Source organism: Siphateles boraxobius, unplaced genomic scaffold, assembly GCF_051911475.1.
Source record: "Siphateles boraxobius isolate OS27281-9 unplaced genomic scaffold, OSU_SipBor_1 48, whole genome shotgun sequence".
Classification (NCBI taxonomy): domain Eukaryota; kingdom Metazoa; phylum Chordata; class Actinopteri; order Cypriniformes; family Leuciscidae; genus Siphateles; species Siphateles boraxobius.
Genome location: NW_027509119.1, coordinates 11,464,190 through 11,489,454, shown reverse-complemented (window position 1 = coordinate 11,489,454; position 25,265 = coordinate 11,464,190). Strand labels below are relative to the sequence as shown.

The 25,265-nt window shown below is 37.3% G+C and overlaps 1 protein-coding gene across 1 annotated transcript in view; it reads right to left on the bottom strand.

The window, feature by feature from the left end:
• hectd4 (HECT domain E3 ubiquitin protein ligase 4) overlaps positions 1-25,265 on the bottom strand; it is a 105,245-nt gene that overhangs the window by 14,321 nt on the left and 65,659 nt on the right. The window contains exons 43-68 of the mRNA XM_077201995.1: positions 24,587-24,756; positions 24,340-24,455; positions 22,717-22,820; positions 22,268-22,429; positions 21,563-21,711; positions 21,338-21,417; positions 17,176-17,339; positions 16,062-16,299; positions 14,138-14,274; positions 13,879-14,005; positions 12,810-12,947; positions 12,456-12,592; positions 11,738-11,898; positions 11,413-11,594; positions 9,546-9,751; positions 8,150-8,280; positions 7,737-7,942; positions 6,062-6,241; positions 4,487-5,823; positions 3,722-3,929; positions 3,350-3,573; positions 2,780-2,925; positions 2,475-2,578; positions 1,624-1,747; positions 809-990; positions 536-682 (exon numbers count right to left, since the gene is read on the bottom strand). Of these exons, the coding sequence (XP_077058110.1) occupies positions 536-682; positions 809-990; positions 1,624-1,747; positions 2,475-2,578; positions 2,780-2,925; positions 3,350-3,573; positions 3,722-3,929; positions 4,487-5,823; positions 6,062-6,241; positions 7,737-7,942; positions 8,150-8,280; positions 9,546-9,751; positions 11,413-11,594; positions 11,738-11,898; positions 12,456-12,592; positions 12,810-12,947; positions 13,879-14,005; positions 14,138-14,274; positions 16,062-16,299; positions 17,176-17,339; positions 21,338-21,417; positions 21,563-21,711; positions 22,268-22,429; positions 22,717-22,820; positions 24,340-24,455; positions 24,587-24,756 (5,260 nt within the window). The remainder of the gene's footprint in view (positions 1-535; positions 683-808; positions 991-1,623; positions 1,748-2,474; positions 2,579-2,779; positions 2,926-3,349; positions 3,574-3,721; positions 3,930-4,486; positions 5,824-6,061; positions 6,242-7,736; positions 7,943-8,149; positions 8,281-9,545; positions 9,752-11,412; positions 11,595-11,737; positions 11,899-12,455; positions 12,593-12,809; positions 12,948-13,878; positions 14,006-14,137; positions 14,275-16,061; positions 16,300-17,175; positions 17,340-21,337; positions 21,418-21,562; positions 21,712-22,267; positions 22,430-22,716; positions 22,821-24,339; positions 24,456-24,586; positions 24,757-25,265) is intronic.

Below are 25,265 nucleotides of genomic sequence, written 5' to 3'. Positions count from 1 at the left end.
ACAGGCTACATTGTGAGCGAATTCTCCGCATGTCTGCCGGATTTTCCTCTTTGTTTACTTCCGGGAGTTCTGTTGGAATTTTACTGCACGTTAATTCCGCACAAAAAGACACATCTGCCCAAAGAGTTACGTGGATGTTGTCATGTGACTGCATTTTGGTTCGTTTCATCAACTTATTCGGACGAGAGCAATCAGTGTGGTATGAAAAGGAACCAAAACGCCTGAAAATGATACAAAGTATAATTTTTCGCCCTTAGTCCGGACCAAATTAACCGAACTACAGGTGTGAAAGCACCCTTAAAGGCCAAATAAAAAGCACACGAAAATCATTACATGTATATTCACAATGGTGCTTCATTTCATACTGCCAAGAAAATAATATTCATCATAAATATCCAATATATTGAAATTAATCAATATAGTGTATTCCTCAGCCTGTTAAAAATCACAGTACTTTTTGGTACTTTTCTATTTAGGTACTAAAGAAACAATCCTGTACAAAAAGGCCTGTGTTAATGTTAATGTGATGACTGACCTTTGGCCTCACACAGAAGGGTTGCTATGCTGTTTTGATAGGTTTGCGTCAGCCTTAACTCGACTAACGGCAGGAAGAAGCTCTCCAATGTGCTGTTGAGTGACTGCAGTAAAGCAAACCGCAATCGCAAACTCTCGACTGGAACACCTGTGTGATCAGAATTACATTCAACGTATATCCGGGCTAAAAACGTGGTGACTGTATAATCTGCAATTGCATGAAAACATCTCATTATCCAAATCTAACAGCAACATAATATGGAGATGAACTTGCCTAACAAGCATGCGACTTGGGGATCAACGGCATCGACGTAAACTTCATGTGGATGTAGCCGGGCAGGTGTGATGGCCAGATGTCGGCAGAGACGGTTCACAAACTGGACCAACGCAAAGTCCATCTCGAAGGTCCATTTTCGACTGGCTTTTTGAGCATGACGGGAGTCGATGCATGTGCATCTAAATCAAGAAGTGTTGTTACTCTATAATGACACCACTGAGAACTTCTGAGAGTTACATTCTACATTATTCTAGTCATTTTAAAAGACTATTCCAAAACTCCATCCATTTATTCAGAAACTAGAACAAGTGAGACCTGCAGAAACATGTATGTAGTAGTATGGAAGCAGTTTTGAGTTGGGATTCACAAAAAAAATACAGATTATTATTTCATATAGTGTACTATAGCTGTTTGTGAATATAAAAGGTCTGCAAAGTTTCTAATATCAAAGTCCAAGAAGAATGTCCTCGTCTCCCAAAAGAAAGAACCGATGCTGAACTGCTTGAAAGAGTTGATCCGCCCTCAAACACTGTAGTTGTAGCCAAGGCTTAAAAGAGTTTGGTTTGTGTTGTCGACATGTCGAGAAGATGCTGGCATGTACTTTCAAAGAATGAGGACTGAGTCGCCAGGCTCGCATTGATTTGGTAAAACAGACAGCATTGTTACTGTTCGTGTCACTGTCTATACAAGCACTGAGGAAGCTCTAGAGCTGAAATTCAGATATGGTAATGGACTTATCTTATCTTAAGAAATTTTTATCAGGAAGATTATCATGAATCTGGCCCATTTTCTATAAAAGAGAAGGTACAAACCTTTCAAAGTGCAGGTCATAACCGCATGCCAGGATTGCACGCCAAACACTGCGAATATCCTGCTTGGCTCTGTCTAGAGTAAACTTGTGGAAACCTTCCAGGGTCAAAAACTTCTCTTCTGGCACTACTGGGATAGAGGAAAGGTGAAATGTTAAGATAAATGAGAGATAATAAAAGAGCTTAAAATATATTAAAGTTTACATTTATATTAAATGAAAACAGCGTATTTTCTTTTTACCGACTTAAGTAGGACTTTATATGTGGACTTTAAGTACATCTTTATATGATATTTTATAATTACCTCTGTTGTCTTTGAAATATGGTTAAAGTGTACTGCTGAATGTACTGGCAAACATTTATGGTAAACTAATATATACTTGAATGGTATTTCTATTGAAACTTATATTACATATATATTTTTAATTACAAATGGTATAACGATGAAGTCGCAATTTAGCATAATTAAAATGTATTAATTTAAATAATATTGAATAACACGCAAAAGGAAAATTATAATCAAGTACAGTACGTTGCTTTACATGTTCGTTAGTATGTTAGTCAACACTTCAAAATAAGTGTACTTTAAAGCATGACAAAAAATTTAAACAATGATTTAAAAGTGCACTTAAGTGTCTCTTTAAATACACTTAAGTGGCCTTTAATTTCATTAATATTATATTATCTGCAAGTACAGTTTATTAAAAATATACTTTTAAGATTTGAAGCACACTACAAGTGCACAATCAATACAATTAAGTTCAGTTCCATGGGTACTGAAGGTAACTATGTACTAGGTTTATGTTCATTTGTACAGACACAAACTCAGAAACCAAGAATGTTATCGTAGTAACCTTCAAGCTTTTTGGCAGGAGACTTTTCAGGGTCTTTTTCATCAGGTTTGGTCTTCTCTGGAGATTTTGGCTTGAGGACTGTTTTTTTCTCACTTAGCACAGTTCTGGAGAAACAACATTTACCATGTTGTGAGAACCATTTTGAAGTTTAATCATAACTTTATTATGCATTGTATGGTAAGGGATGCTTGCATTAGACAAAACATTTAAAATTTTAAACAATTTAAATAACTTCAACTGTTTAGCTTTTAGTGGTTTACTAAGGTAGTGGAAACCGACTGGATAAGCCTAATGTTAGTACTCACCTAACACTGTTAAGCATGGACTTCTCTTTGGTCGAGGGTTTGGTGATGGGTCTTTTTGTGCTGACCACTTTGCCTTGGTGCTGCTCTTTGCCTGCCTTGCTGTGCTTGTTCTTGTTGGGCTTTACTGTGCCATATTTACGGAGAATCTGCAGACACAATTACCAAGGGTTTAATAATTTCTACTTTGGCCGCGTCAAGAATTTTGTCTGTTCAACAGTTTCCTAAAACGGATGTAATAGCATACCACAAAGGTGTGGATAACAAATGCATGTAACTGACTTTTTAATTATTAATAAATATGTTTCATGTGTTCATGCATCTTCAAATTAAAATCAAGAAAATTACAGTATCTATATAATGTAATACTATATGTGTAGATTACATCTAGGTAAGTCAATTTTCAGTAATTGTAATGACATCAATTATCATTTAATTTTAGCAAAATGCATATGGAAAGACTAACCATATGCATTTAGCAGACTTTATAATTATTAAAAAAACAACTAAATATGTTCATGGTAAATTAATAATTTAATAAGATTAAATGAATGACTATTCTGATGACATCACCTGTGTGAGCTGGTCATCAAGCACCTTCTTGGGAGGCCGTACGTGTGTAAAAAACACATGGAGCAGGTTTCCTGGTGTCTGAGAGTTGATCTGCTCTTTGCTGAGATAAATGTCCGATACTTTCACAGGTTTTGTTGGTATGGGGCTCAGCACCTGCTCTGCATATACACAGCTCTTAAAGATGTCTGTTAGCACATCACGTGCCCCAGGAACCAGTTTGTCTCCTAGAAGCACAAAAACTAATAAAACATCTAACAAACTTGATAAAGTTAAAGCAAAACCTTGCAAAAAAGAATCACAGAAAGTCTAAAATAAATCACAGAATGAAAGTCTAAAATAACAAATAATTCTAAGATAAAGAAAGCAACCAACCTCGGATAGATTTATCAAGGAAGTACTCTTCAAGGGCAGAACTCCCTTGAGTGTCAAATAAACTCTGATTTACACTTGAGGCAGTGAGGATCTCCTCATTGGTCATCTCCATTAGCTCCTCCTCCCTTTCAAGATTGGAAAGGCCAATGAGATCACTGCTATTGAAAAGGCTGGCCCGAATCTTCTCAACCTGGGCCCGTGCCCTTACCTGTACAACAAAACCAAAAACAGTAACGTTATTGGATATCTAATTTCTTTTTAGAAAGGCTGTAAGCAAGATTTAGCATAACACGGGAAATTAAGCATGTCTCTGTCTAAAAAGTGGCCTCAGAATAGTAAGTGCACAACAGTTGTCAAAAGTACCAACTTCGGTAGCAAGTCGGTTCTGAAATATTATAAAGGTGACGATACCAGCATTTCCCTCTAGAATTTTAAGCGCTGTTAAACAGATTCTTAAACACCTCTGATTGGCCATTGTGTTGACGCCCTCAACATATATGTCTCTGATTGGCCATTGTGTTGATTTTTAAATTTCAGTACCGACTTGGTACCGAAGTCAGTACTTTTTGTCAACTCTAAAGTCACACAGTTCACTGTGCAAATGGAACAGCCCATGCAATAAATGAATTTGAAACAGCCCATGCAATAAATGAATTTGAAACAAACTAATTTAACCCTAACTATGAACAATGGTAATAGTGATGCTGGCAAGCAACACTCATATTATCGTTGCTGTTGTTTTAGAAGAGAAAATGTCCCACCCACCTCTATGACAGCATAGCCTTTGATCGGTCGTGTCACGCTGGCATGGATGTCTGGCGAGGAAACAGTGTACATGGAGCTCCCATCTGAGACTGACGTTGCACCACTATCCAGCTGCTCCACAAGGCTGCCGAGACTACCTTGACTCCCTGTGCTACAAAGAGACACATCCAGACTCTCCTGACTGGACACCGTGTGGGGATCCAGGGGTGCTTGTGGCAGGGAAGGTGCTGTTTGAGAGGTCACAAACTCTTGGTTTACCAGCATCTCCCCAGCAGCCCTGGAGGCTCCCTGTAAAGACGCCTGGCTCGCTGAAGCTGAGGCACTCAATGCTGGCATTGTACTGTTGCTATTTGGGCTTCCTGCAGTGCAATCTCTCTTTGCATCCTGGGGAATACATGATAGAGTTTCAGCTTTGGCTTTTTTAGGGTCTTCCTCCTGAACTGGAATAAAGATCTCGTCCTTGAAGAGACCACCGTGCGCATTGCAAGCCCTTCGGATTGCATTGCGAACCACGGATTCCTCCAAGTGAGTTGGGATTCCTGAGAGCACGAGTAAGCGACTGTGAGCAGTGGAGCCGACCAAGGCTTGGCAAGCATCTGCAACGGCATCTCCAGTGACACCCAGACCTTGTGGGTCTTTGTTAGCAAGGTGGCGTAAAATCAAGAGTAATGTCAACCCACGGTGAAACCACAACATGTCTTCTGGCTTCCCGCCGGCCATGTTTAGTAAAGCATTATCGCATTCTGACGGTCTTGCACCACTTCCGGAACCATGTTTCCCTGAGATGGCAGTTGCTGAAGCAACAGTGACTGCTGCCCGTTCTCGTTTTAGCTTCACTTTCTTGCGCTTTGAAAGCAAACTCGGACTTTGTGGCGTCTGGCCTGGGGAGGATGATGAAGAGGACGAGGAATCACTACAGTTGGCGGTGCTCGTAGACGAAGGGCCGCCTACTACCGACGTCCCTGCACCCGTACTGAGTGGCAGAGTCACTTCAGCGACTGCCAGGCACACCTCCATCAGAGCATGGAAGTACGTCGAGAAGCGGCTCCGCTCAGCAGAGAGCGCGATTGCTCCACCGCTTCCCGTTGCGGAAGTGCCAGAACCGCCGCTAACTAAACCCCAACTTTGGGTCTCATGGTCGTAAAGCTTTCGGAGTTCCGTTTGAAGAACCATAAGAACTGTTAGGCAGGGGTTGAGAAGCAGTGTAATGTGGCTGGACAGGCCCGAAGGGGTCTTGCGCCGCTCAAAGGCATGGATCTTGCGGAGAAGCTCTGCAAGCAGGTGGAAGATCAGCTCCTTGATACACGGAGCAAGATCAGTGGTCCACAAAAGGCCACCTAAATAAAGATAAAGCAAGTGTGACAAGAAATTGCAACAGCAGTTTTAGGTTCTTTTTACATAAAAAAAAAAATTTGTATAACTAGGAACCATTTCTCAATACTGAAGTCATTTTTTCAAAACTCTTCACGGTTCTCCTAACCAGCTTTCAGGTTGGCACAGCAGTAAATTTTACATTCAAAATTTCTGTAATAGTATGTTTCCTGGGATCCTCGGAGCAAAATTAACATTTCTCACCCAGCAACTCCACAACCTGCATAAGTACAGAAGTGGGCACAGTGTCCAACTCATCCTCAGAGCGGTCAATCGTTTCTCCTACGGTGTAGGTTAGCAGCTGTTCAGCAAAGGCCACAGCCAAGGGAAACTCAAGAGGCAACGAGTGCAATACCAGCACTGCACCAGGAGGGGGAGATACACCTGCTGACAGGACCAAAATATAAATTAAAGTCGGCATTAAAATGAAAATTCACCTATTATTTTCTGAAAGTGTTTCTGATTGATCTCATCCCACAGTCACAATAGACATCGATAGATTAGACTTCTGAAACTGCAGCGGTTGAAATATTGCGTTAAACACTCTGAGGAGTGTAGAAGAATAACTAGTGTGAAGAATGACTTTTTAAAAAACATTGAATATTTTAAAATTTTGGACAAAGTATTATATCTACACCACTTTACTGCAACACTGCAATCCTGTAGATTTAAAGTTTGCGTTCTTTTAATTCAGCTAAGAGGTCACGCTAAGTCAGAGTTCACCAAAATTGAACTTTGGAATGCAGTGAAATTTGCATGAGGTTGCATTTGCATGCATATTAATGGAAGTCAAAGAAATGAAAAGTGTAGTGTAACCATTCTTTTATTGTGCATTATTGCTCCTTTATTGTGAACAATTAACAATTAATTTGTGTATGTTTTAGTTTAAAAAAAGAAATTTGAGCTAGTAATTTTTCATCAAAATGTCAAAATGTTTCACTCTTCAGTGAAACGTCAAACTTCTCTCTGGTGCAAACCAATTACAAAGATCATATAAATACAGAATATATAATGGATTACAATTTTCCAGGTATGTGGTATATAACATCCCTTGTGAAAAATGAAATAAATAACATACTTTTCAAAAAGAGTACTTATTACGGAAATATTATACTTCAAAAGAATATACTTAAGTGTGCACTAAATGTATTTTTTTAGACACTTAACTGCAGGTTAACTGCAATAAAAATGAATATATATTATAGTTTATATTCAACTATAGACTGAATTTTGACCCACTGAAGTAGGAGTAAAGTACTTCTTTATATGTAATTTCATAATTACTTCTATTGTCTTTGAAATATGGTTAAAATATACTGCTAAATTTACTTTAAGATTTTATGGTAAGCTAAAATATACTTTAATGCCATTTCTATTGAAACTTTTATGATATGCATTTAAATATATTTGTAATTACACATTTGTAATGATGAAGTTGCAATTTACTACTTAAAATATATTTATGTTAAATGTAATAGTGAACGACACAACAGTTACAATTATAATCAAGTACTTTAAATGTGCTTTAGTATGTTAGTCAACACATCAAAATAAGTGTTCTACTTTAAAGGACGACAACATGTTAATAAAACAATGATTTAAAATTTACTTTAAAGATAAACTTTTAATATGAAAAGCGCTTTATAAAAGTGTACTTATGTTAAGAGTTAAGATACACTACAAGTGCACTTTGATACACTTAAGTATACATTTTTTTCACAAGGAATACTCTAGACGCTGATTTAAGTGGCCTCTTTGCTTACTTCTGTACATTAGCAAAGACATTTTTATGTTTATTGAAGGTACTGAGTCCAACCTTATGAGTAGCTGAAATCTGAAAATGTACAGTATGTAAGAATGTAACGCGTTTTTGACATGCCTAGTTTGACATGCACTTTGTCAGTGGGGATGATGATGCTGGGATACTGGTTGGCTGTGGGTGGAGGGGTGAGTCCTGTGTTAGACGGGGAGGCGTCTAGCGGGTAGCACACTGCTTCCATCAGATTCAGCTGGCCGTTTCGTCGCACCTTGTGACCAAGTCCATACACCATTACACGAGTCCAAGGGGCTTTGTATAGAGAGGAACTAAGAAAAAAATGGACTCATGAGCATATAGAATATTTAACAGAAAACTGAGATTTTACTTGTTCTTTTGAAAATAAGTAGTTTTAGACTTTTACTATGCAAAGCTCACTGCTTAGTGCAACTAGACTAATGAAAGTAAGAGGCAAAAACAGGTAATTCAGAAATAATATTATAACTAGCTAATATTATAAATCAATATGAACTCACTCTTTGCGGCAGCTGACTTGGCTCTCTTTGCAAGAGACGAGCACAAAGGCAGCACCGGGGAAGTTCACATCCATGCTGACCTTGGACTCAGTGATGGGAAACTCTTCAAGTGTAAACTGTTCAGGAGCACTCTGAATTTTCAGCAAACATTACAGAATGTAACTAAAATTGTAACAACCAGTAATAATTTATCATGTTTGGTTGAACTTTATTTTACAGTATGTGTACTTACCCAAGAAAGTACTGGGTAATATAAGGTAACTACATGGATTATAGATCGGTTTAGGGGGAGGTTCAGGGTTAGTACCTAGTTATTACCCAGTTATTGCAATTAATATAATAAGTAGTACATAGTATGTAGTGTACATGAGCAACAGGAATGTATAATAAAGTGCAATGTTTCTTAACACACTTAAGTACACTTCTAAGTCCACTTTGTAATAATGTCAAATTAAAATGTTAACACTTTATTTTAAGGTGTCCTTGTTACAGTGTAATTATACATTTAAGTACTGAGTGAAATTAATTAACAACTTGTACTTAATATAGGGTTAGGGAAGGATTAGGGTTTGGTTTAGGGTTAGTTGCATGTAATTATGCTTAATTCACAGTTATTTCTACAGTAAGTACATATGTTAAATAAGGACAATGTAAAATAAAGTTTTACCATTAAAAGTTTAACATAAGTACATTTATTCCTATAGCGCTTTATCGTTTCAAAGTAGCTTCACAGTAATAAACAGGAAAATAACCAAAATGTTGTACAAATTAATAAATTATGAAAATTTTAATTAGTTTAACTTGTCTATACATTTTTTAATTCATTTTTATTTCAGTTTTGGTGTGTTATTTTAGTACATCAAAGTAAACTAAATTTTATTTTGGTTCAGTTAACGTTTATGTTCTTTCACGTAAGAAAAATGAATTTAATGGTTTTAGTTTTTACTATAATAACCCTGGTTCAATAATGGCGTAGATGTTGAAAAGTTAGTGTCATTATCTTATATTAAAGTGCATTTTAAATCATTATATTGTAAAAATGGTCAATAACTAATATTAATTTGAATATTGGATACATTTAAATATCACAGATCATAATGGTGGATTTGCAGTGAATAATGTAATTACTGAATGCATTTTGAATAAGGCAGCTAATGTTCTAAATATCTAAATTATAGATGTCTATCTGATCACAAAAAAGAAAATAATATTAAGAGTAAAATATAGTCATTTTCCCTTTAGAAAAGTAAAAGTTATATTTTTGTTGCAGAATTTTGTTCTCTTAATTATCTCTAATTTCTGCCTATCACTTTTATCGTATACAAATCATGCTTTTCAGAATAATACACTGCTATACTGATATGATGGGCACAAATAAGCTGTGAGGCGCTAGTACCTGAAGGAAACAGCAGATCTGTTTAGTGAGTTCGAGAAGGCTGTCTTCGCCCTGGTGCAGAGCTCTGCTAATAGCCACCGTCAGCCATTCACGGATGGTCTGTGCGTTTCCTTGATAGAAGAGCTCAGTCGGAGAGCAGCTCTTGCCCTGGAGCTCGTGGAGAACAGACTGAGCCAGCAGAATAGAGTTAGAACTGATTCTGCCATCTACAGAAGCCAAAGGGAAATCAACAAATACACAAGAGTTTAATGAGAAATGTTTTCCTAGTATATATTAGGGAACACTTTACAATAAGGTTGCATTAGTTAACATGAGCTAACAATGAAAAATACTTCTAAAGCATTTATTAATCTTAGTTGATGTTAATTTCAATATTTACAAATACATAATTAAAATCAAAAGTTGTATTTATTAATATTATTTAATGGACCTGTGCAATTCTTTGTGCAAAATATGATCTATATTCTGAGCACTTAGAAAATTTCCTGACCCGAAGAGCTATGAATGCCATACAAAAGATTTCTTAACATAACAGGTTATATTACCGCAATATTGTGGTACCACGCTACTGACAAGCCAACCGCGGATGAATGCAAAGTAACTGCAGCAACCGCGATATTCGCGTGTTTTTTTTTCATAAGGCTATACCCTTCTTGTTTTGCAACTTCGTGCATGTGTATTGAATGTTAAATAAGTTAATAATGATAACAAGATTTGTACCGAGGCTTCGTGGATTTTGACATTTTTGCCTAAAGAGACAGTGAATGTGAGAGATCGACTGAGCGCGTGCGATTACTGTCTTTGAGGTCAAGTCACATTCGTGAAAAGGTTGCCGTGTCCAAGGAAAGGGAAATATTTGTTGTATCACCCCTTCAACGTTTAAGGGTATTTACCATGAATGGCGTCAGCGCTGGTCAAAAAAAATCAGCGAGTCACGCATTGAATCAATGCCATTGGTCTCTATTAAGTGAAGCATCAGCTTCAGCGTAACCCTTGCGACGCATTGCTGGTCAGCTGATCCTTGAAAAGTAGAGCTCAAAGTTAAAAATAATTAACACTTTGTTTCATTAAATCTATCTCTTAATGACTGAACAGACGAATGAGCGGTTAAATGACTCACTCAAAGACAGTCCCGTTGCCGTAAAGTTGTAACTGCCCGCTGAGTGAAAGCCTTTCAATGCGCAGAGGCGCTGTTTAGTTTTGGTTACATTGGTTACTGAAAATGTCCTCGTTTTTGTCCATGCTGACCACATCGTAACACTTATTTATATAGCAACAAATAAATCGTAATAAATCTAAATTAATAATTAAATAAATGCCGATAATACCACATATTCTGCCGTAAAACACGGAAGAGCTGTACTTTGTGAGTAGCCCAACAAAGTGAATAGCGTAAGAGAGTGGCAGGGAAGAGAGGAGAGTTTGTTGAACAAAGTCATTATTTTTATTTGTTTTTCCCACAAAAAGTATTCTCGTCGCTTGATGAACTTAACGTTGAGCCACTGTAGTCACTCTGACTATTTTAACAATGTCTTTACTAACTTCTCTGGGCTGGCAGATGCAATTACCTAGTAGCCTATGAAGGAGTGAGACAGCTCTCAGATTTCATTAAAAATATCTTAATTTGTGTTCCGGAGATGAACGAGTCTTACGGGGTTGGAACAACATGAGGGTGAGTAATTACTGACATAATTTTAATTGTTGGGTGAATTAACCCTTTAAAATAATGCGTTACTTTACAAATTAAACAAAAAAGTAATTTTGATTACATAATGCACGGTACTTGTAATGCGTTACCCCCAACACTGTAAGTAGTTACTTATTCAAATCTGAACTTGTGTTCCTCAAAATATTTTATAAACATCACCTGGCAAAGGTGGAGCCAGCAGCTGATTGGACAAGAGCTGCAGGTGCTCAAGTGTGATGTCTCGTACAGCGGGAATGTGGAAGAGACGTGTGAATGTGTGAGGGCTCTTGGGAGCAAAGATGTTGAGCAATGCCATGCGGCAGTACAGACGCGCAAGAGCACTTTCACAACGCAGCAGCTCCCTGAAACACACAAGAACAGAGTACTGAACATTAGGCTTTAGTGTTGCCTTTGAAATATGATGCTTGAAGGGTGAATTCTTTCAGTAAAATTCCGACATTCTATTAATCTACAATAGGAAAACTGTCTTGAAAAAATGCATTACCGATGAATTTGGATGTTGCTGCTGTCCAGAGACACCAGGCCATTTGCTGCGGCCCTGCGGGACCCTGCTGGCGGTCTCTCTAGCATCTCAATGGGGTACCAGTACCGGACTAACACACCCTCACTACGGAGATATGTCTCCACCTGGACCAGTTCATTGGCCTGAATACACACAAATGAAGACATTTCAGCGAAGTTTCAGATTTGTTGCATTTTGAAACAAGTGTATTTAGAAGAGGTTCAAATGCTAGAGTGTATATAAGAATGAATATCACATAGCCTGTCAAAAATACGTACAGGCTATTTTAAATTTACAAACAAAAAAAATGCAATGCGGGACAAATATTTACATTTATATGTTTAAAATGTTAAGTATTCACATTATTATCCCTCAATCATGAGAGTATTATGCTGCTTTATGCTGATCTCATTAGGGATTTTTTTTTTCTTGGATATGGATGATTCTCCTTAAATTTTATCAAAGTCAAAATGGGCAAAGTAATAAATATAAATAAAATATATAAAAATTAAGTAGAATACATCAAGGTGGATAAAGTCAATTGTCATGAACATGCAACAATTATTTAAATAAGGCTAATTTTTTTTATGCAATATAAAATATTTTTTTCCCCACATGAAATGTAGCCTTTTTTACTGATTTTGATCCCTTTAAACAGAGTGATTTAGAAGCTTGAAATTTGACTAATGTGGATACCCACAGAGTCTACATCGAGCACGACACCATGTAAGCCAAAAGTCTTCAGCATGCCCCGGATGGCAAACTTTGGTAAGGCTGTTCCACCTGTGCTGCTACAGGTGTTGTTTCCCTCTGGGCAGCGGATGCCCACTGTTAAGCCTGTGGGCAAAATGGTTACATTTTTAACCTGTTATTGTAATAATAAAATAGTACTTATCGGTGCGGTCTCATCAATGCAATTCTGACTAGTGCAATTATAAAAGTCAGTACATATGCATGTACAGTATATGTATGTATAGAACCAATGAGTGAACCAAAAAGTAAGTGCATAGATCCTAGGACAAATATTCATGTTAATGTGCACTTTCACACAGACCTTTGCGGACTTTGTCAATGGTGAACTTATTAGCTTCATCTTTGATGTCCTCGATGGTTGGAAGGTAGAGGTCACGAGGAATACCTCCATTCTCTTCATACAGGAACTCAACAGTCTGACGTGCAATGTCCACCATTCCTAGCAGGAATAACAGCATTATTTATACTAAACTCGTGGAGAAAAACTTTTGAAAAAAAGGTACACATAATTGTATTGAATATGCAATTGCAGTGTACATAAATAAATATCTAGTTGTACAGTCATCAAGAGGGCGCAGGCTGATAGGTCCTTTAGATGCAATCTGCAATCACATAATCACTGCATGGCACAAGCTGTTTGATCCCGCAGCCAATGAGATTGCTTGCTCAAGGTTGCAAGCAATCTCATTGGCTGCTACAGTGATTAAACCTTATGAGGTGACGAGACGTTTTTTGCACACAAAAATAAGACTTTATTCAACAACTTATTAAACTTTATTCTCTCCCCTGTCAGTCTCTGACGCTATTGTTATTTTAATTTTATTTTATTATTTTTTGCACACAAAAAGTATTCTTGTCGCTTCATAACATTAAGGTTGAGCCACTGTAGGCACAGACTTTTTTAACGATGTCTTTATTACCACTTTCAAGGCCCAGAAAGGTAGTAATGTTGGAGTCTATAGGGGGGTCAGAAAGCTCTCAGATTTCATCAAAAATATCTAAATTTGTGTTTCGAAGATGAAGGAAGGTCTTAAAAGGTTGGAAATGACAGGAGGGTGACTAATTAATGACAGGATTTTCATTTTTGGGTAAACTAACCTTTTAAACTATAAAAAATCGTCATTCAATTGCAATTAATATGCTATTAAGTGTCCAAAAACATTACATTTATTTAACACTTAAGTATATTCTTTTGAAGTATATGATTTCTGTAATAAGCACTATTTGTTTAAAAGTATGCTCAAGTTACTTCTTTTTCACAAGGAAAAGTCTACACAGCTGGACATACTGACACCTGATTGATTTAATGAATAGGCTGAGAGGGACTCTTTTAGATGATTTTTCTGTAAATAAATAAAAGAGACATTCACCGAGCTGAAGTGCTCCTTTGATCTGATCCAGACCAGACTTCCTCTCTGCTTCATTCCTGAAACGACGCCGAATGGTTGGAAAAACTTTGGTTTCCCACGCTTTCACTAGCAAAGCGTAGTGATCCTCCTTTACAAAGAGACGGCGAGAGAAAAACATACAAGATTTCTTTGAAAAGTCAGTTTGCTTACACTATGTTAGGGGTGTAACTATCAGATTGCTTTATAGAAAATTAAGGGTCTAGTTATGAGCTCTCCATACCCTAGGAATGTCTTCATCATCTTCATCATCACTCTCATCATCAGCAATTAGTGGCGGGTGGGCGTTTGGCCCTGAGACGACCAGATTCTCATAGCTCAGTTCTACCTTGTAGTGACAAGAGGCATCACTATTGTATTCTGTAAATAAAATCAGACCACAAGAACCAAAGTTTACCCACATGAAGCTGATATTCGTTACTGATTCAGACAGATAGCAAGTTTTATTTAGAAGAGGGAGAGACAACATTCAAAAGCAATCTAACCTCATGTACAGTACAACCCCAAATCAGAAAAAGTTGGGACATTTTGTAAAATGCATTAAAATCAAGAATCTGTGATTTGTTAATTCTATTTAACCTTTTATTAACTGACAAAAGTACAAAGAAAAGTTTTCCAATGTTTTCACTGACCAACATAATTGTATTTGGTAAATATGAACAAATGTTGATTTTGATGGCTGCAACACACCCCAAAAAAGTTGGGACAGAGACATGTTTACCACTGTGTCACTTCACCTTTCCTTTTAATTACACTTTTTAATCATTTGGGAGTTGAGGATACTAATTGTTGGAGTTTTGCTAGTGGAATATTTGCCCAATCTTGTCTTATACAAGACAGCCGCTCAACAGTCTGTGGTCATCGTTGCCTGATTCTCCTTTTCCTGATGGGTCATACATTTTCCATAAGAAACATATCTGGACTGCAGTAAGGCAGGGAGGCACATCCCTTCTAGGGTGCAGAGTGTCTAGAAACCACTCAGTTTTAGCATGTGCAGAATGAGGCCTGGCATTGTCTTGCTTCCCAGCAAAGATGTCATCTTGATGGCAGTTTATGTCTCTGTACAATCCAAATATATGCCTCCATGTCAATGGTACCTTCACAATAATGCAAGTTACCCATACCGTTTGCAATGATGCACCTCAATACCAGCACAGATGTTTGCTTTTGCACCTGTCGCTGGTGAAAGTCTGGTTGGTCCCTTTCGTCTTTGGGACTGAAAACTCGATGTCCATTTTCTCCCCAAAACAAGCTGAAACATGGACTCATCTGACCACAGCAGACATTTCCACTGTCTTCTAGACCATCTGAGATGAGCTCAGGCCCAGAGAACTCGCCGGCATCTCCACATAGAACTGATGTAAAGCTTTCTCCTTGCGTAACAGATATCCAAGTGGCATTTCTTAATGCAGAGTTAGACTGTGTTCAGTGAAAACGGTTTTCCAAATTACTCCTGAGCACATGTGGCTGTATTTAACGGATTAGCATGATGGTATCTTGTACAATGCCATCTGAGGGCTCAAAGATCACGCACATTGAACAGAGGTCTACTGCCTTACCCAACACAGACTGAGATTTCTCTGGATTCCCTGAATCTTGTGACAATATTATGTATGGAAGATGATAAAAGACATAAATTCTTTGCAATCTTGCATTGAGAAATGTGATTTTTTTTAATTGTTTGACAATTATCTCATGATATTTGGCACAAAGTGATGAGCCATGACCCATCTTTGCTTAAAAAGACTGAGAAGCACTTTTACACCCAAACACGATACCCTCAACTATTACCAATTCACCTGCTCATTGTGGACTGTATCAAAAGAGTTGGATAATCTAATTTGGATAATCTTTTCACTTTTATTTGGTCTCTGTCCCAACTTTTTTGGGGTGTGTTGCAGCCATCAAAATCAAAATTCGTTCATATTTACAAAATACAATTATGTTGGTCAGTGAAAACATTGGAAAACTTTTTTTTTGTACTTTTGTCAGTTAATAAAAGGTTAAATAGAATTAACAAATCACAGATACTTGATTTTAATGCATTTTACAAAATGTCCCAACTTTTTCTGATTTGGGGTTGTACATGCATACAACTTTTTGAGCTGAAAGTATTAATATTAGTTAATCTTTAAGTCGAGACTCACGTTGCTGTGCTGTGACGACTGCAGCAATGCGACACGGAGGACCATGAGAACCAGAATCAGACGCCACACTGGTGCCGGCATCATTGTCGCTGTCGGAGGCCATCGCAAAGGGCAGAGCCTCAAAGTTGGCACTGATCTCCTCTGAGAGGTCCATGCAAAGGTCGGCAGCATTTCGGTGAGCCTGTCCCTCTGCGTACGCAAACAACCGGCAGCCAAAATTTGCGTGGATCTTTGTATTCTGAAATTACACAATGACATATCATCATTAAAAAATGTAATTATTTATAAAACAGGGCGAAAGGGCAAATAAGGAAACCAGTGTACAATAAAAAGACATTTATAACTAACAACTACATAAGCAACAGTCTCCTCAAAGAAGTTTTTGGATGCTTAAACCATACATAAAATTTATTTCACTGAATAAAACAAAACCAAGGAAAATAATTGAGATTCATGACAATTATAATCATTTTTAGCATGATCCTAGGAGCTATGTTGTCCGGGGCTATATGCCCCTGGTAGGGTCTCCCAAGGTAAACAGGTCCTTTGTGACGGGTCAGACTGAGAGCGGTTCAGAACCCCATTATGAAAAACGAAAAATCAAGGACAGAGACGTCGCCCGGCATGGCACAGCCGGGGCCCCACCCTGGAGCCAGGCCCGGGGTTGGGGCCTGCATGTGAGCGCCTGGGGGCCGGGCCTCCCCCAATGGGAGTTGTTTACAAATTAGACCTTATTGTAAAGTGGTACCTAAAATAGTTTTCGTTAATTGAAATAAAACAGAAATAAAATAAAAATATTGAAATGTTGAAAAAAAAAAAGTCAACTTAAAAAAAATAGAAATAGAATAAAGCTACATATATATATATATAAACAAACTTTACTAAATTGTAAACTAAAATTAAAATGAAAACTACAAATATATCTCAACTAATACGAATTAAAAAATGTATTCAAAATATGAAGACTACAGTATTAAAATAATCCTAAAATAACACCATTTCCTTTTTCATTAGCATATTATTAGTATGCTTTCTGTAAAACCTCTTGCAGGGATTTGTTTCCCCTCACAAATGCACCATTGGTATGCTTTTTATTTATCATTTGTTAGCAAACCTTCTTCTGAATGTGGACTACGGGCCACATCCCTCCAGCCACATCCTCCAGATAAGGGGCGAGACGTTGACCACAGTAAGTGAAGTAAACCCTCCCTTTAGGAGGCTGACCGGGTGGAGGTGGAGTGCCTTCCAAACGCTCCCAACCTATACCTGCAACATCACCTGTGTCAAAACATACAAAACAAATCATCACTGGGGAAGCTTGAGAAATTTATCATCAAACCAAAAAAATGTCATTAAACTTTGTGAGTGATTACAAATAGTGGCATTTAGAATGTTTTAAAATGGTTGCCTACCAGCGTTGGGGAGTAACTAAACATAGTAACTAACTTTACATACACTACAGAAAAACAGCATTGCTTTTTTCAGTAACAAGGTACTTTTACCAACAAGCATTGGTCTCTTAACAAAACACTATATTGTTGGTTTTTACAGTACAACATTTTTTATCTTACTCACTATTTTTCCTAATTTAAGCATAAAACAATGAAAACAGTGTTATTTTGCCTCTCAAGTAAATGTATCTTGATTAAATTATTTTGTTGATATTTGCATTGGAAAACAAGCTAAACATATAGAGTAAGAATCTTTTCTTTTTTCTTTGCAGAGTATGTGATATTTTATTGTGCACACACTACACTCAATCCTACACTCAATTTCAGATCTTTAAACACAAATTTTAGTTTGAAGTTCGACTGCGTTCAATAATAATGACCGAAGATCAGGACAATAAAATGACAATGGGAAAATACAAGTGAATAAAGAGTAATTAGGGAGCGCAATAGGAGCAAACAGAAAGCATTAGTTTATAGGAGTTAGGGAATAGCATTGCCAACTCGCATTCATGGGGAAAAAATTATTTTGAAATATCATATATTATAATTAAATTGAGAAATACATTTGTCTTACATTTTAAACCATTGTGTTTTAATAATCTTTTGTTGTGCTTTAAAGAAAGTGCACTTATTATGATGCGTTAACTAACATACTAAAGCACATGTAAAGCACTTGATTATACAGTAAATTTATGTAACGTGTCATTTAATATTACATTCATATATTTTAAAATGTACTAAATTGCAACTTCATCATTCCAGATGAATACATGACAAACAATTCCAACAAGTTTCAACGGAGTATAAACGGAGGTCAAGTATATTTTAAAGGTGCAGTGTGAAATATTAGCGGCATCCAGTGGTGAGGTTGTGAACTACAACCAATAGAAGTTACAGTGGCCGACAGGAAAAGATGTCGCCGTCTGAGACAGCAGAGAATAGCCAGTAAAGCAATGAGGTCTCTTTACAAAGATAAATTAAGAAATTATTTTTACTTAATTATTCAGTAAAACAATATGGTATTGCGAATATTATTGTTACTTTATCATTGTGTCAGTTTTTTATTCGCTGACTTTAGCTAGCTTCTTTGCACAAAGAACAAAATAGTGACAAAACGCGCTGTGTAGTAGTTTGTCCGTTTAGGGCTACAGTAGAAACACGGTGGCGCAAAATGGCTATTTCAAAGTATGTAGATAGAAATGGCTCATTCTAAGGTAATAAAAACATAACGGTTCATTATGTAAGGTCTTTATACAGCACTGAAAACATAGTTATGTATATTATATATAACAGATCCTCCTAAATATTGCACAATGCACCTTTAAGTTACAGCAGTACATTTTTAATAATATTTCAAAGACAACAGAAGTAATTCTGAAAGGACATATAAAGGTGTACTTACTAAAATCCTCCTTAAGTTCAAAAAAGCACTCTACAGTTCAATTTTGAACCATAATACATTTTCATTTAATTGCAATTAACATGCAATTAAGTGTCCGAAAACATTACTCAGTTCGCACTCACAGTTAAGTATATAATTTCAGTAATAAGTGCTATTTTTGTATGCTAAAAGGTAGGGTAGACCATTTATAAACTCTTTTTTGTTATACTGTTTGAAACTCTTCACATCCTAACAGCAATCAATATTAGAAGTGGTCTAAATATTAAAACATGTCATGTACATACATTCTGTGGAAGTCTCAGGACCAATAAATGTCCAGTCAACATATGTATTTCCATACCTCCGCGCACCATGCTTGCGCAGACATCACACGTCATCAGATGTGCAGAGTTGTAGACTGTAAGCCACGAGAGCCAAAAACAAACAGCAGCGTCCTCTTACAGTTCCCCTTGACCCAAAACAACCATCTTATGCTGCGTTCACACGCCATGTCATAACCATAATTACTAGATGGCGACCCCTGACGTTCAACCCAGAGCTGCTCACAGCCTCAGACACCGATTTATGCATTTCTATGTAATCACTATTAATGGCGAAACAAATCTCGAGCAGTCAGGTGGAACAACTCCAGCTCTGGAAGTTGTTTGCGTTCATTATAATGGAAATTTAACAGCCTTGCTTGTGACACTTTACAGACTAGGGGTGCTCCGATCAGGATTTTTGGGGGCCGATCAGCAATCCCCGATTACTGGAAGCTGTATCACCCGATACCGATCACCGATTACAGGGTCTATTTGAAGCCTTCTATTTATCATGTAGCATTATTTATTAAACTATATTTAACATCAACGTACATAGACAAGAGAAGACAACGTATCATGAATTGACACCTGTGTATTTATTTGCATGCAACATGTCCACCATATTAACTTAGCAGCTTGTGCTTGGTTATTGGGGAACAGCATAGGGCTTGACAAAAACAATTTTCCTGTAGAATATAAAATAAAAAAAGATGAAAGACAGAACATCTGAGTGTTTAAATTTAGCTTTAGACTACTTTAAACTAAAAACTGCAACAAAAAAGGCTATAGCCAAGATAATGTTTTGAGTCAGTCAGCCATCAGTTTTTGTAATACACTTAAAGGACCACAGGTAGTAAATTGCACAGAAAAAAAAAATACAAATAAAAATACTTCTTAAGCATCAATTTTTTTTATTTATTTTTTGGCAAGAACCCTTGCAAAATTATTTTAAACAGATTAAGAAAGCCACCACTACTGGTCACATCAATGGTTAGATTGATTTGTTTAGATCCAGTGAAGTTGTGTCCCACCACTGTTTCTAAGGATCGATATTCCCCCACCAATTTTTGAAACATTGAGGCACGGATGTACCTAATACAAATAAATAAAACATCTCCAGTTAACTAGCAGAGCATTCATTTAGTTCGCTATTAAATAAGAAATCTAGCGCTAAAATGTGGTGTTGTTTTTTAATCAAGCTGAGCGCTCGTTGCTGCGGCGATCAGTGTCATGGATACAGTTGTTTTCTGTGGCTCGCGGCCTCGCGCAATCTTCACTCAGACGCGCTCTTCAATCTATCGCCGTTGTGGAGACTCTATTCCTTCCGGTGAAATCACAAAATAAAATAAACACAAACATGTCCCTGCTTGATATACTGTAACCACTGATGAACATATTCAGTTTTGATGAGAGAAAAAAAACTATACGAGTGCAGATTAGAACCCGTAACCTCTGACACGCTTGGCAAAAGATCTACCACTAGACCATTTAAGAACTCAAACGCAGTTTGCGGATCGATGGACTTATTTACGGGTTGAGCAGAGAGGCTGCACAGTTTGACAAGCGGGCAGCGGCATGGTACACACATTGCAGATTGATTGCTAATGAATTGTCTTTTTTACACACCTTGTAGAATTGACAGACCGGTGAAGTCATTTTTACCAGGGCGTAAAAAATTGTCTCGCGAGTTTTGCGTCATCTGATCGGCTTTTCTTGATCGCCCTTTATGGAGACCCCCGATCACACATCCCTAAGCAATTATCGGCCGATTATGATCGGCGACCGATCAATCAGAGCACGCTTATTACAGACTCTGTTGTGCTAGAGTTTATGCATTCATGTGTTTTGGAGGAGGCGTGGCTTAGGAGTTTCCCTGCGCTTGAATATTTAAATACAAGAAAGAATTTGGTATGAAATGAGAGTGAGTAAATGATGAGAGAATTTTCATTTTTGAGTTAATTAATTAACTGAGGTTGTAGCTTGGGAAGCTGAAGTTTCCAAAGTAGCTTCCCCAACACTGTTGCCCATAAAGGCAGTCGGCTTGAACAACATAATGTGCTTGTGGTTAATGTCTGAATGCTCAAATGAATAAAGGCCACTTGGAACAAGTTCCTGTCTCACCAGGAAGTAGAGCCACGTCTAGTCTCACACTCTTCCACTGCAGCAAACTGGAGCCATTATAGTGTACTGCCCTCCCATTACTGAGCGGGAGAGAAACAACAACAAGGACGACATGTAAAAAGAAAGGGGTTAGGATGGGAAGCAGAGAGGAACAGAAAGAACAGGTTGATAGTCAGTACGAGTGAAAGATTATTGAATGAAAGGATAAAAAGACTGGGTCAGTACTTGTGGAATAGACAGGTGCCGACAGGATTAGTCCAGGCACCGTCTCTCTTCTCGGCCTCAGGGGAAAAACCAAACGAGACTATAGGGCCGCTATCATCCTCCGAATCTCCAAAAGAAACAATCTCTATCTCCCAGTAAAAAGATGGAGCCTGGAAACCAAAAAAGAGAGAGAAAATAAGAAAGAGATACAGACAACTGGCCTTACACTACTCTTCAAACATTTGTGATCATGTTTTTGAAAGAAGTCCTTTATGCTCACCAAAGCTGCATTTTTTAAATCAAAAATACAGTAAAAACAGTAAAATAATAGTATAATATAAAATATCTCCATATTTCTCTATTGTAATGCATGTTGTAATTTATTCCTGTGATGCAAAGCTGAATTTTAAGCATCATAACTCCAGTCTTCAGTGTCACATGATCCTTCAGAAATCATTCTAATATGCTGATTTGCTGCTCAAGAAACATTTCTTACTATTAACAATGTTTAAAACAGTTAATATTTTTGTGGAAACCGTGTCGTTTTTTACCCCAGGATGAATAGAAAGTTCAAAAGAGCAGAATTTATTATAGAAATACAAAAGGCATTGATAATGTTACAAAATATTTCTGTCACTTTTGATCAATTTAATGTGTCTTTGCAGAATCAAAGTATATATTTTTTTGTTTTTTTAAGTTCATGTGCCAGTAACAGGCTGTAGTTACCTGAATAGGCACAGGTGAAGTGGCATAGATGAAAGTTCCTCTGGGAAGGCCTCCACCCGCGCTTGGATCTGCCAGAAAGGTCACAGAGGTCAAGTGTGAAGAAAACATGCAGGCCCGAACCGGAGGGAAGATGCGTGACGGACACCATGTGATTTCTTTAGGCTGTGGAGAGAGAGAGAGAGAGAGAAAAAGTGTTGTGTTTGCAAAGCAATGTATTCACAAATCATAAAAAAGGTAATATTATCTGTTCATCCAATCAGAAGGCTTTGAGGAGCATTATGTCTGCCAATCGTTTTGTGTTTACAGGGCAGCCCATATATGCAAGCAGGAAGCTGAGAGAATGGTAGTAGATAAATGATATCACACTTTAATCAATCAATCTTTAAAAAAAAAAAAAACAATGGCTTCTCCTGATCATGTTAAATCAGCACTAATGAGGCTCAACTCACCTGTCTTTGATCAGTTTGTACTGGAGGTGGTGGAGGACGAGCACAGTCTCGATAAAGCATCCTAACCCTCTCACACTGCACCTCAACCATCACTAAACGCTCTCCTACAAACACACACAGAATTACATTTCATAACTGAATACTGTCACCTTCGACTTGTTCATTAGGGTGTTAGAAAGGTTTTGAAGGCAGCTGTCTGACTTTTGAGATGGCGAATGGGAACATGGTTTGTGCAACATTAGCAACACATTATTAGTTGTTTGATAACATAGTCAAGCAAAAGGCTAATCATATTAATTACCGTTATGTGTCCGATGTTGTAAAAAGCGATACCATTGTGCAGCGTTTACTACAGTAACTTGAGTCAAGTTGATAGAGTGGATCTCTGAGCTGGTGTGAGTGAGTGGAGGCGGGGCTAATTTACATAATATTCATGAATCTGTGAATACTAAATGAAGCAAGGGTGTAGAGTTAAATTCAAGCTATTTTAAGGCATGAAAAAAAAAATTACAGGAAAAAAAACATTTAAATATGTCATTTTGGTGATGAAAGGTGAGTTTAAGGGATACAATTATTGACCAGAGGGGGACTTTAAAATCGCAATAATGTATCGTGTATAATTTAAATACATTTTTATATTTTCAGCTTTAATAAAATTTGAATAATTTTAGTTTAAATATATATGCAAACATGCACGTTCTTTCGTTCAAGTTTTTAAGTGTGTCTCTCTCTCTCTCTATATATATATATATAAATATATATATATGTGCTGTCACAGTTAACACGTTATACACAAACTAAGTTTCTCGGCTGAATAAAGCAAACCAGCGCCTTGCTAGAAAAGTTTTGATGGACGAGGATTGCAATCAAGGTACAGTAAGCATGCACGAGTCCGCTACTGTATATTGCGTAAACAAACCGTGTGTGCGTGCTCTCGGTGCAATGATCGCGCATTGTATTTATGCACAGACACATTTCATTAAATGTATGTTTCCACAAACACTCAGGATAATGTTTTGATTTGTATGTTGCTGTATTTAGTAATTCTGAATGAATCCGTGTTCTGTAGTAGGTATATACAGTCAGATCAAGGCAGGTGGTTTAGTTTTTTTTTGGGATCTCCATGTGGTCCTGGTTGGTATTGCAACTTGACTTATCCAAAATGTAAACAAGCTTTTTGCTGTTGCACTGTACACATACACTGAATACGGGGGAAAAAAAATGTATAATCTATAATGTTTTTTTTTCATGGGTTCTTTGGTGTGCATAAATTTATGAATTATAAAGACTCCTTGTATCATTTGGTTATTTGGCGTCCTTTTGGAGTCTCCAAGTGTTCTTTTTTAGAAAGACACCTAAGTTTACCTTGAAAAAAAACTTGCAACAAATACAGTTTTGTGAGAATCGTCCTTCAATATGATGGTTGACTGCTGGATATAGCCAATGATGAGAAAATGAAAATGTTAAACAAGATAAATGGTGTATGCTTAATTTCACGATAAGTGTGGGATTAATCACGATTAAAAATGTTCATCTTACATAATAAAATATATAGAAATATATATTTTATTTACACTTTTCGGGTGTAGAGGAAAGTGTAGCTCTATTGTTGTCAGCACTCACCAGGACTGCACTCCTGAGCTATCAGGTTAAGCACCTCCACTGCTGCTGGACACTGCTGAATAAACTCTTCACAAAATGAGCTGTCCTCAAGCAGCTGCGCCATCACCAAACACGCTCTGACAGAGTCAAACACACGCACAATAAATATCCCATATGGATTCATAGCACTACTGTACAATGACACATTCTTCCACATTCTTGTTTTGGTTGTGCTATGTCACAACATTAGATGCACTGAGGTTCTGACCTAGTTCTGATCTCGGCCAGAAGACGCACCACAGCCATCACAGGACTGGCTCCGTCTCCAGACGCAGGGAGGGACGTGTGGATGGACAGACTGCCCTCCTGTGGCAGTAACATGGACTGCACTGCTTGAACAACCTTCTCTGTGATGGACAGCTTATGCAGAGGCAGAGCCTTACAACAAACACACAGAGCTCCAAGATTAAGACATGACATCAGATATGTGAGCTGCTTTAGAAATGAGCAACCTTGATAAGTCCTGAGGCAAAGGCAAGACATGGCAAGGGAAGTTTAATCATATCTCAACATGGTATTTCAAAGCATCTGTTTGCTGTCAGCTCCTTGGTAAGTAAACATTGAGTTGCTACACTATATATACGAACTGGGGCATGTTTGTTAACTACGGTAGAATGCTTAAAATCACTGTGGAAAAGTTCTAAGATGATTCCACATCATTACTAAAAGTGACTAATAAAAATGTTTTTTGTTAACTGCATAAATGTAACATGAAAAACTTAAACCTAGAAAAAATTAAAGTACTAAAATGAAAAAATGAAAGAAATAGCAAATCTAAAAACAAATCTCAAAAGTACTAAAACAAACTCTAATTTAAATGAAAACTGAAAATATAAAAATGAATGCTAATGCAAAACATTAATACATGCCACAGTAGTATAAAAAAA